General features: G+C 44.0%; 1 protein-coding gene across 1 annotated transcript in view; it reads right to left on the bottom strand.

The window, feature by feature from the left end:
* Window positions 1–2,061: 2,061 nt before the first annotated feature.
* TCTA (T cell leukemia translocation altered) overlaps window positions 2,062–13,046 on the bottom strand; it is a 66,636-nt gene continuing 55,651 nt past the window's right edge. The window contains exon 3 of the mRNA XM_029599625.1: window positions 2,062–4,933. Within this exon, the coding sequence (XP_029455485.1) occupies window positions 4,891–4,933 (43 nt within the window). The 3' untranslated portion in view covers window positions 2,062–4,890. The remainder of the gene's footprint in view (window positions 4,934–13,046) is intronic.

The following is a 13,046-nucleotide window of genomic DNA, read 5'->3' on the forward strand; positions in this document are numbered from 1 at the left end:
GCGATCCTGGAGATCTTGAATGGCTTGTTGCCACTGCGACTTCAAGCTCCATTGGGCCTTTCGCATGAGCAAACGTGCCAAGGTAGTGACGTGTACTCTCGTGGCCATATGACCCAACAGCCTCAACATGTGTCACGTTGAGGCCTGCAGGCTCTGTTGAATCCCTGCCACGATAGTGATCAGGTTGATGGTTCATTGCCAGGGCAAGAATGCTTGGTCTGAGCCATGTTTAGCAGGGCTCCAATAAAGTCCAATTGTGGTGACAGACTGAGATGAGACATGGGGTAGTTGACGACAAATCCTGGTGGCTCCAGACCCAGATGGTTGAATGCAAGGCCTTGTCGGCCTTCGCCCAAGAGGTGCTCTTGACCAGCCAATAATCCAGATATAGGAAAACGTGAACTCCCAGTCTGCAAAGGTGTGCTGCCACCACGGCTAGGCATTTCATAAAGACACATGGGGCTGATGCAAGCCTAAACAGCAGAATGTGATACTGGAAGTGCTGTTTTCCCACCACAAATCTGAGATACTTCCAGTGCCCTGGAAAGATCTAGATGTGAGTATAAGCGTCTTTTCGATCCAGGGAACATAGCCAGTCCCCTTTTTGCAAGACTGGAGAACTTTCAGGATCCCCATCCTCCCCTTCCCATTCTTTCAAGATTATCAACCATCCTCTCTCCTCACTTCTCCCACTCCTTTCCCTCTCTGTTCCTTTCATATCCTCTTCTCCCATACCTGCTCTCTCTTCAGGATCTTCTCTCTCCCTTCCTCCCTTATTCAAGATCCTCTCTGCCCTTCTGTTTAGGTTCTTCTCTCCATGACAGTCTCAGCAGGACCAGGAGGGGAAAGGAAGGCAGCAGGATACTACGTAGGGAGAGGAGAAGTAGAGAACTGTGCTGGTAGCAGCACTAGGAGAAAGGAGTGAGGGATGACAAGGAACAGGCAGGGGCAGCCTCAGGCAAGAGGGAGATTAGGAGACAGGGGACAACCCTGGAGGGAAGAAGTCAGCAGAAAGGAATGGAAAGAGGGAGGGTAAGAAGGAAGTTGGCAAAGAATTAGTCAGCAGGTGAACAACATGGAATGGACTTTCCTATTTGGTATCACACAGGTACGTCCTGGTGACCTAGACTGGCCACAGTCAGGCACAGGATGATGGGCTCAATAGACCATTGGTGCGATCCAGCTTGGCATTCCTTATATTCTTAAGTCAACAGCGGGCCAGAGGGAGGGAGGGCAAAGTCAACAATGAGCAAGAGTCAGTGTAGGGAGAGAGGGAGGCAGGCAGGCAGGCAGACTGAACCAGTTCTTCCACCTCCTCTCCCCATGTACAGTAACAGCAATTTCTGAATAACTATTAATGATTACAGCCCTATTTGCGTCACAAAAAAAAAAATTGACTCATTTTTTTCCCCAATGTAATACTGCGAAATGTTCACTCAAATCCCAGCCAGACCATGGCCACTCTGCATTATAACATGTAGTTCCTGACTGAGCTCACAGGGTGGTGATGCAGGCCCTCTGAAGGAAATGGAAGAAATGTCGTCACTGCTGTGTGCAGGGCATCAATGGTACCACAGCACTTGGTCGCTACTGACTAATAGTCTTGCCTCAGGAGCCACTACTTGGTGTTCTTCCCTCAGAATAATCTTCATCAACAAAGAGATCTGGCAGCCGTGCAAGCCACACAAGAGGGCCAGCACAAGCAGCAGTGCAAGTTTTCCTCACACACAAACACACCCCTTTCTAGAACAGGGCCCACGCAGGGAGCAGCACTGAAACCTTCCCTCACACACACCCCAACCCTGCTGTAGAGCACTAAATGCACAGTAGCCATACAAGCTTTCATTTCCAGCCCACTACAATACACACACACACACACACACACACACAGGGACCAGAGAGGCAGCAACAGAGCAAGCTTCCCTCATACACACTACTTCACCATACCACAGTTACAAGGGACAAGGCATGGCCGGGCAGCCCAAAGAAAAGCTGAAGGCAGGGTGCAGGCAGGCAGTGCTTTGTGCCATAGCCCAGGGTACATTTTACTTATGCTTAAGATTCAGGCTTTCAAGACCTTTATTAGATAAGATATCTACAAAAATATATAAAACATTACATTTAGAATGAATAAAGTATTTTAATGCTAAATCGAATGGCGCTTACTGGTAGATGGGGAACAGGACTTATTCTGAGGCTTACCCGGGGAAAGCCACCAGCCAAGGGGTGTGCAATGAAGAGCGAAAGATTCCTGCTATTACCCATCTGCTGAAGGTTTACCAGCCACCGGACCACGCTGCATTCAGACACACTGGTGGTCCCTATGGGTTCAGGCACCAGGAACGGATTACATTCTGGGCCCAGATTGTGTCAAGACATCCAGAGCTTTTTACACTCGTGGCCTCACCCCTCTGCCTGAGTAATGTTTCATGAGAGAAAAATCAGTGCTTTCTTGTGCAGCTCTCCCCCTGTAGACTTGCATCAAAGTCTCTTCTACTTCTAATAGAGGCGATGAATGCATCAGCCAATCAAATGCAATCATCTTGTGGCCATGGCCTTAATGGAAGAAGATATCCAACTACCCACAATTCATAGCTGGAAAATGTTCAAATCTGGGCAGCTTTTTGTATCTCTCACTCTCTCTCTGCACAGATGTTAATAGGGCTCTATGAAACCTTCTCTCTAAATGCTACTTTCACTTGGCATTTTGGTGCGACGCAGCTCAATTTTATGATTCTCACCTAAAATGGGTGAAGCCCACTCACTGACCTGCATTAGTATGACAAAGGGGAACTGGGAGTGCTGACAGAGCAGAGCCTCCATTCTAAAGCCCAAATTTTCAAAGCCCCGTGCACGCAAAAATCGGGGGGATACGAGTGTGGCTGGGCTGTGCGTGCGCCGAGCACGTTTTAAAAACGGCCCAGCCGCGCGCGAATCTCGCGATAGGCACCAAAGTGCCAGGCTCCTTGAAAGGGGCGGGCCAGGGGGCAGGGGCCGACTAGGACAGCGGCCATTAGGCCCTGGCCCTGGCCCGGGGAAGGCCGGCACGCGGAACTTACTCATGCTCGGACGAGCAGGTAAGTTCTAAAACAAAAAAAATTACAATAGTTAGGGTAGGTTTAGGGGTCAGGGAGGAGAGGGGAAAAGGGAGGAAGGCGAGGTAGGGCGAGAGGAAAGTTCCCTCCCATTCCGCTCCTTAACTGGAGCGGACTGAAAGGGAACTGGCGTAGGTCTGATCGCGTCACCGCGCATTATTTTTTAAAATCCCCCTCCCTTGCGTGAGAGATGCCACCCACCCAGAGATGCGCGCTGATATTGAAATCGGGCGCACATGCGCGTGGCGACACAAACGTGTTATAAAATCACCGCATCCATGTGGGTGCTCCAGGAACCGCTTGTGCGTGCCTTTGAAAATCTACCTCTAAGGTACAAGGGCAGAGGAATAGAGATCGCTTTTAGGGATCTTCCCCTGCCCGAGCACAACAGCCAGCATCTATTAAAGCAGAGCACTGTGAAATACCTCTAGAAGTTAATTTCTGGGTTGCACCCAACAGTTCAACAATAGCTCAAGCTGTTGCACAACTCAGGTGCTAAATATGGCAAAACCTAAACTGAGTTGTCCTAATTCAATCCAACGCTGACCTTCAGCAACCAAGGGCAGCCTCCTGACGATCCATGCAGGAGCTAGCCATGGCCGTGATTGACAGCCATGGCGGGAACCGCAGATGGGCACAACAACAGACAGCCACAGTGAGAACTGGGGATGGATGATGCTGTGGTCAACAGCCACAGCTGTGCTGTCACATCCATGGAACTTTTAGATGCTGTACAATTATTTTGTTTAAAATCAATTTGTAGCTTACATTGAAAGGTATTACTGGGGACACCCAGCCTGAACTGCTCTATTTTCAGGAGTGGCACTTTAACAGAACACCCCTTTAATTTACAACTAAAGAAAGCCTATGATGTCGGAGGCTGAACTGGGCCATTGCTAGAGAAAAGGCGCAGCATAGTTAAATGTTACAGCTCCAAACCTTCATTTGTTAGCACTGATAGGAAAAAGGACCAAGATGGCACAGGGTTTTTGGAAAGCATATACATTTTCCACACTAGCCAAATGTATATGTTTAAACATGGGGGTTACCCTACACAGACTAGGGTAAAAGAGTCATTACATAAACCAATAGCTAGACCATGCAAATGAGGCTTCACTCCTAAGAACAAGATTATCTTTCCTCTTGTACCTTGTCATTCACTCTTTTATAAGGTGCATTGTTCCACCGTCCCAAACAGCTCAGCAGACAAGGGGGGCACTGAGTTCTTGGTTGGGGGGGGGGGGGGGCAATATTCACAGACTGAATGTGAAGGGGAAGAGTGGAAAGACGCAACCCTTCTCCTCAGCCCCACACAGTAAATCAACTTCCCAGCGCTAGGCACATGCATATCAGCCAGCCCACTCTGACTGGCTGGTGAATCCCTGCCAAATTTTAATGAGAAGAACCAGCCAATCTGGGGCGCCCATTTTCGAGAACAAACATGCACTTCCTACTCTCCTCAGATCAAGTAGGGATGCCAGACTGAGGAGGCCACGCAGCCAAAGTCAACTACCAAAAGAAAATAAATCCACTTCCTGTTTTTGTGACCGTTTCAAACAAGTCCTACGGAAGAGACAAAGTAAGATCTCTTCGGGCCAATATATTTTGGCATGTTCTACATTAGAGCAGTAAGAGGGGCCTAGTGTCCTTTCCTCAAAGTACACACAGTGCAGTACATTCATGTCACAGGCTGGACGGGCCCCTGCGTGTAGACTGTGGCCCCTCAATTGCAGCGGGTCTTCAGCCTTCATGTGAGATACCACAGCTGTAGCAGGGCACAGCCAGGGGTGCCAGCTCATTCTCGATGGGTTTTCAAGGATTCAGTGCTTGAACTTTCCCTGGAAAAGAGAGAGTAAGAAGAAGCAATGTAAACAAGCAAGCCCTCTACTTAGAAACAGCAACCTGTACCACCCTGGACACTCAGAGTATACAATGGGAAAACATTCTCCCATACGCTCACGGTAGGCTGTACAGCATTAACTGCAACTGCCCCTTGTCACTCCTTCCTATGGAATCTGTATATTGATCTACAAAGGTATTCACAAACACTTGCATGGGAGTGTGCGGGCCATGCTGTACTACTGGCTGCAGGTTGTCATCAGATATGCTATGGAAAAATGACCATTGCCTGATGTGCAGTGCAGGGCCAGACCAGCTCCTGGGCTCTGCTCTCAGCACTTTGCAGCAATTTGAGACACCAACAGTGGTTAGGAACATAACATGTGCCATGCTGAGTCAGACCAAGGGGCCAATCAGCCCAGCATTCTGTCTCCCCCTGGTGGCCAGGCCAGGTAACTAGGAAGTACCCAGCAGATCCCAAAGAGTGGATCCTACTACTGCTACTACTACTACTTAATATTTCTATAGTGCTACTTGTTGTCTACTCCCAGGGATAAGCCCAACTCTACCTGGCTAATACTTGTTTATAAACTTTTCTTTCAGAAACCTGTGCAGACCCCCAAGGCTATATTAGATGCCTTGACTAAATCTTCTGGCAACAAATTCAACAGCTTAATTGTGCATTGAGTGAAAATATACTTTTTTCATTTCTTAAACATGCAGGAGCTTCTTTATGAGCACGTGCAGCCACACATGCTTCTCCTTCCTAGCTACGAAAATAAGCCTCAGAATATGGATATTAATGGGCACCCTGGCTAGCTGGATCCTGCTTTGTGCAGCATGCACACTGCACCACCATCTCCTGTGTTGCCTCCTTTAATTCCTTCCAGCCTCTGCTCATCCCCAGGCTGAGTGAGACAGGGAGAGCATTCACCGAGCACCAGATGTGGCTGAGGGGGAACAGCAGTAGTGGAGGAGCTCTGGCATCCAAAGTAACCAGCTGAATCAGCTGTGCACACTCCACAGATTTCAGCTTTCTCCTGCATATAGAGAGATCTGGAGTCTGGGAATGGGGAGATCTACTCATGGAAAAGAACTGAGAGTACAGGAGAAAGAGAGGAGTCCATGTGTGGTGAGGAGCTGAAGGTAGAGAAGGAGCAGGAATCTAAAGGTGGTGAGCAGCTGGGGCAGGTATGCAATATACCCAGGTTAAAAGACAGAGAGAGTAGGCAGAGTTAAGTAGAGACAAGCAGCAGGAAGGAGGAGGTGGCCCTAAGGTGAGATTTATCTATGCACAGTAGACCTAAATAGAGTTGGAACCCAAGTAAGTGTTACTGAAAAACGTGCGGAAGCCGTGGATAACCCATAAACACAACCTGGACTTCATTCTCCACTGCCAATGGAGCCATGGAGATGGGCAGTGAAAATTCACAGGTAACGATTGAAGGAAACCAGCAACAGTTATCTATATACTGTGTACAATATATGCATGTCTGTTTCTCTCTCTCTCTCTCTCTCTATATATATACACATATATATAGAGGCTATGGCAGCTCCTCCACACTGTCACCTTTAAGTGGATAGATAGAATGTTGCTACATTGTGACGGGACGATGCGTGTCTCTACTCCCTCTCCTCCTCTGTTTTAAAATTTGGGAAAAAAAAAAGACTGGTGACGCTTTCACTGCTTCCCTAATGGCCTTGACTACCAGAACGTCAATCTAAAATTAACTCAGATATCATTAAGCTTTCATAGTCAAGATCCTGTCCCGTATACACTACAAAACTTTGACCATAATACACAAGTCTATCCACACCCACAACTCCAACTGGCTTGACCTCCCTTTCACTGCCCCCCTGTCCACCCGAGCTACCAGATCTACCAACAAAGGTACCCTACATGTTCATTCCTTGAAAACAGCTCATCTCTCCTCCACCCGCGACCATGCCATCTCCATTGCCGGTCCGGCTCTCTGGAACTCCCTACCTGTCCACATGCGCCTTGAACCTTGTGCTATCAAATTCAAAAAGAAACTAAAAACACTTCTGTTCAACCATGCCTACATAGAATAGCTCTTCCCTTCCCCTCCGTAGTCCGCTCCCCCCCCCCTCCAGGGGGATAATCATTGTAAATTGTAAATTGTTATTTTCTTGTTATGACTTCTTGTTTTCTATTCTTCCTACTGCCTTTTGGTTAACCACCCGCCCAGTTTTACACTCTCCCTGTTGAAATGTATTTTCCAAGCTTTCAGTTAATATGTGAACCGGTATGATGTCCCCACTAATACCGGTATATAAAAGTTTCTAAATAAATAAATAAATTTTACTTTTTCTCCACCAGATGACAGCCTTGAGGTTAATACATCTCTAATGTAAATATGATTTAATTATGAATGTAAATTAACCTTGCAACTGTTGTAATTCTTACTGTAGCTGTCATTTTGATTAAATTTAATTGTAATCTACCTTGAGGCCATTCCCGGAAAAAGGCATGATATTATTTACAAATAATGAGGCCTCTATATTCGTCTTCCTGCTCCTTGGAGGTTGGTGTGTCAACCAATATTGTTTGTTAATATAGGTGGTGCCTTGGTTTTGAATAGGTTCCCTATTCATCTGCAGGTGTTATTATAACAGAAGAATAGGTTGCTGCTGATATAAAGTCTTGAAAACCGGGTGCTACTGCTGTTCATTTAAAGGCCTCCATTGTTTTGGTCCAGAAATGCACTTAAGATTGCATGATGAAAGATTATTGAAATCTACATTGTTTCCAAGTGATTATTTTGCATCTTGTACTGCAAGAAATAATACTGTGGGGTGGGGGGTTCTAATTTCAAAAAATTTAAACAGTGGAGGTTCAGCCTATTCATAGAGATAAAGATGAAAGATATATTATTTTAGAATTGGGAATCAACTCTATTCTATTATTGTCAACATTTTTGCACCCAACTCTAATCTAAGATCCTTTTATGAGGCAGTGAGTGATGTTCTATCTTCTGGCTTAGTATGGCATTTGCTGATTGGGGGTGATTTTAGTATCACTAGATGTAGTGACACAACACAGGACCAAACTTAAACAAATGTCTGCATGGTGGGGAATCATTGATATTTGGAGGACACAATCCATCTACCTGAAGCTATAAGTTCTTGGAGGAGAAGTCCATTACCTCCTATTAAGTTCACTTAGGGGGTAATTTTCAAAAGGAGTTACATGCGTAAATGTAGCTACTATTGTAGCAATTTTCAAAAGCCATTTACTCAAGTAAAGTGCACTTATGTGAGTAAATCCTATAGACAAGTCAATGGCATATATTGTAGCAATTTTCAAAAACCCACTTACTCAAGTAAAGTGAATTTACTCCAGTAAACCTGGTTTTTACTCGAGTAAATGCTTTTTAAAATCAGGCCCTTAGAGAATAGCCACTGCCATTAGCAATGGTAACATGGAATAGACTTAGTTTTTGGGTACTTGCCAGGTTCTTATGGCCTGGATTGGCCACTGTTGGAAACAGGATGTTGGGCTTGATGGACCCTTGGTCTGACCCAGTATGGCATTTTCTTATGTTCTTATTATTTTTTTCCCAAACCCCATAACTCATACTCTAGAATAGTTTTGTTTCTGATTCACAGAATTATGATTTCATTGCTTTTTTTTGCAAATTATTTTTTATTGCTTCAACCAAAGTTTTACATCAACACTACTACTACAATAAACATTACAACTGTGCAGATGAACAAACCTGTATACAAAATAACCCATGATCCATCCTCCCCCCACATACTCCAATACAACACAAGACAGCTTATAAAATGACTTCTATATATGTTATGGACCACAAGAAAAAAGAGTAACCCACATTCACCCAACTCCTCCACAAAATCCATAAAGCGAGGTCAAAACAAGGTCATCTGAAGGTGTTACAGATTTCAAAGACACAAAAGGAGCCCAAATACGTTCAAATTTCACATTAGAGTGTCTTTTTATCACAGTTAATTTGCTTAGCTGATAAACAATATCTAATAGTTTAATAACCTTCGTCACTTTCCACTTGTATGCTAATTCATATCTTACAGCCATCACAATCTGCTGTGCTAACAGCCAACTATATCCTTCCTGTTGGACATCAGGTATATTCAGAAGGCCACACTTAGGGGACAAGTGAAGTCCCATATTCATAACCAGATAGATAAAAGAAAAAGCATCTTCCCAAAATGTAATTATAGCAGGGAACTCCCACCATAGATGAAAACAAGATCCTATTGCCCCAAATCCTCTCCAGCACTTATTACCTATCTGAGGAAAAGCCTTATGAATACGTTCGGGAGTTAAATACCTTCTCATCAAAACTTTATAGCTGATTTCTGTTATACTGGCAGAGTTTGAGCTTATCCTAGTATAAAAAAAAAGCCATTTCTCATTCCTTCTCAGAGATCTCCAATCCAAAATCTCTTTCCCATGCTTTCATATAATTTAAGGAGACTCCTGGTTCACTATTAAGCAAACCAAACCAAAAAAGAACCAAGAGAAGTCTTATCTATCAAAACCGAACGCAACAAAAAGACCCTGTAAATTATTTTTATTTTTATCAATGCTGTGCCACCTATACAATATCTTCTGTTGAAGAAAGCCGCATCAGCAAGCCTGGCAACGGCAGTCTTGTGACTTGCCATCTGGACTACTCGTCACTTGCGGCATGTTTTTTGATTTGAAGCAATACTTATAAAGTCCCAACTTGTGAGAAAGTGTATAACCAATTATTTCACAAAGTCCCAAATTTTTCAAACACAAACTAAATCCGTGTCCTGAAACATCAATATAAATCAATATAAATTTTGGGATTTATATTGATGTTTCAGGACCCGGATGTAGTTTGTGTTTGAAAAATTTGGGACTTTGTGAAATAATTGGTTATACACTTTCTCACAAGTTGGGACTTTATAAGTATTGCTTCAAATCAAAAAACATGCCGCAAGGGACGAGTAGTCCAGATGGCAAGTCACAAGACTGCCGTTGCCAGGCTTGCTGATGTGGCTTTCTTCAACAGAAGATATTGTATAGGTGGCACAGCATTGATAAAAATAAAAATAATTTACAGGGTCTTTTTGTTGCGTTCACTATTAAGCAAGCCATACATTTTTTATATCTGTCCCTTTATTTTATCTGCATTAGCACTCAAAATGAGATTTTCCCAAACACAGATCTTTGATCCCTCTAGATCTCAAAAAATGACAAACTTGTAAATATAAAACTGTATCTAGTCCCTTAAAATGGTACTTCTTGTTCAATGCCCCATAAGAAATATCATTTGAGAACCAAAAATGCTCTATTTGAACAGGCCCAAGTGTAATCCATCTCCTAAATATTTTCATGTTTAAAGCAGGTTGGAAATCCAATTTATGATGAAGTGAGAAGCTTTAGAAATATTTTCTGTGCCCCACCACCTTAACCTGCCATTGATCCCAAACCCTTAAAGTGGTGTTAGTGGCTGGCGCAATATTCAATATCTGTCTCCAGGACTATTTAGGTTGCCAAGTTAAAGCCCATACTGGCATAGACCCAATTATGGACTGTTCCAAAGCCACCCACTGCTTTTTTTTCCCCCCTTTCCTATGCCAATCTATTATCGCTCTCAATTGGGAGGCAGCAAAATACCAACTAAGAAAAGGGCGACCAAAATGATAAAAGGGATAGAACAGTCCCCTATGAGGAAAGGCTAAAGAGGTCAGGGCTGTTCAGCTTGGAGAAGAGACGGCTGAGGGGGGATATGATAGAGGTCTTTAAGATCATGAGAGGTCTAGAACGAGTAAATGTGAATCGGTTATTTACTCTTTCGGATAATAGAAGGACTAAGGGGAGCTCCATGAAGTTAGCAAGTAGCACATTTAAAACAGACTGGAGAAAATTCTTTTTCACTCAATGCACAATTAAGCTCTGGAATTTGTTGCCAGAGGATGTGGTTAGTGCAGTTGGGTTTTAAAAAGGTTTGGAAAAGTTCTTGGAGAAGTCCATTAACTGCTATTAATCAAGTTAACTAGGGGATTGATTTTAAAAAGTCAGCATGTGCGTCCATGTGTGCGTGGTTCCTGGCACACACACATGGACATGCCAATTTTATAACATGTGCGTGCATTTTAAAAATCCGATGGCCATGTGTGCATGTGCGGGTGGCCCGTGATTCGTGGGGGGGGGGGGGGGGGGGGGGGAGGGAGGAGAGAGATTTTATAAACTACGTGCTGTGACGCAATAGGGCCTCCCCCAGTTCCCTCCCAGTCCGCTCCAATTAAGGAGCGGACTGGAAGGGAACTTTCCTATCCCTAACCCTACCCTTCCTCCCTCTTCCCTGCCCCCTAAACCTAACCAAACCCAAATTTTTTATTTTACTACTTACTGCTCCTCTGGAGCAGAAGTAATTTCCACATGCTGCGCGCGCTGTACCAGTCCACCTCCCCCAGCCCGCCCCTTTCTTTCGGCCTGGCACTTTGGTGCGTAACCCCCGTTTTTTATGCATGGCGGGCTTTTAAAATTTACTTGTAATGGAATAGCCATTGCTATTACTGGCACCAGTAGAATGGGATCTACTTAATGTTTGGGTACTTGCCGGGTACTTGTAACCTGGATTGGCCACTGTTGGAAACAGGATGCTGGGCTTGATGGAACATTGGTCTGATCAATCCTCCAATCATTTTTGGTTGGAACAAAACATGTCTGACGACCCACAGTCTTTTTCTCCAAATAAAATCAAATATACGCTTTTGCCATGATTTAAGCAACCTATTGATATATAAATTGGAAGAGTTTGAATTAGGTAACAAAATCTAGGTAATATGTTCATTTTAGCTGTAGCTATTCTCCCAGCCATGATAGCGGAACTATCTTCCATCTCTCCAGATCATGCAAAATATTCTTTATGAGTGGGGAATAGTTCAATTCCAATAACTCCGTTAATGAGTTGCTCGGATATATGCCTAGGTATTTTATCTTCCAAGCGGCCCATTTAAAGTGAAGATCTTCTTTCAATTGAGGCAGCAGGGCTTCCAGTATAGAGAGATTCAGAATCTCAGACTTTTCAAAATTCAATTTAAAACCAGAAACCTTGCTGAAGTGAGACAATTCCACAATAGCATTTATTAAAGAAGAACTCGGCTCTGTCAAAGTAAATAAGATGTCATCATTAAATAAATATAGTTTATAATTCATCCCGCCAATATACGTCCTGTGTACTCCCAGAACTGCCCATATCTGTAAAGCCAGTGGTTTAAAAATAAGGCAAAAATTAGCAGAGACAGAGGGCAACTCTGGCATGTGCCTCGAAAAATTGTAAATGACACCGAATACCCTCCATTCACTTTTATACAGGCCTGTGGATTATTGTAAAGTTGCCGAATCCATTTTCCCAAAGTTTGGAATAGAAAAGCCCAATGGACCATATTGAATGCTTTTTCTCCGTCAATCGCTAGTAAAACTGCTGGTTTATTTTCTTTTTTTCACTCACCAAAAAATATCTATGACTTTACGCTCATTGTCGGCAGCCATTCTACCTGGGATAAACCCCACCTGATCAGCGTGGAGAAAACCGGCTATCACTTTGTTCAAACAGCTTGCTAACACCTTACTTAGTATTTTAAGATCGATATTAAGTAGTGATTTCGATCTATATGAGCCGCATAAAGTAGGGTCATGCCTAGGTTTTGCTATTATGGAGATGCCAGACAAGTTGGCCTCTGGAAACGGAGTGCCTCCATCTCTAAATGAATTAAACATATTGACCAGGGAGACAACCAGATTTGAAGAGAAGTGCTTACAAAATTTTACAGTAAAACCATCGAGCCCTGGCGCTTTGTTAACTTTAAATTCCAGAAGGAGTGGAGAGAATGAGTCTGGATTTAAGGAAGCTCGAAGACTGGTCGAAGTTACGGCAGCTGAGATTCAATGCCAGGAAGTGCAGATTCATGATTATGGGCTGTGGAAATGCAAAAGAATTGTATTCGATGTGGGGTGAAGGGCTGATGTGCACAAAGCAGGAGAGAGACCTGGGGGTGATAGTGTCTAACAATCTGAAGTCAGCGAAACAGTGTGACAAGGCGATAGCTAAAGCCAGAAGAATGCTGGGC

The sequence above is a fragment of the Rhinatrema bivittatum genome, chromosome 4 (genome assembly GCF_901001135.1).
Source record: "Rhinatrema bivittatum chromosome 4, aRhiBiv1.1, whole genome shotgun sequence".
Classification (NCBI taxonomy): domain Eukaryota; kingdom Metazoa; phylum Chordata; class Amphibia; order Gymnophiona; family Rhinatrematidae; genus Rhinatrema; species Rhinatrema bivittatum.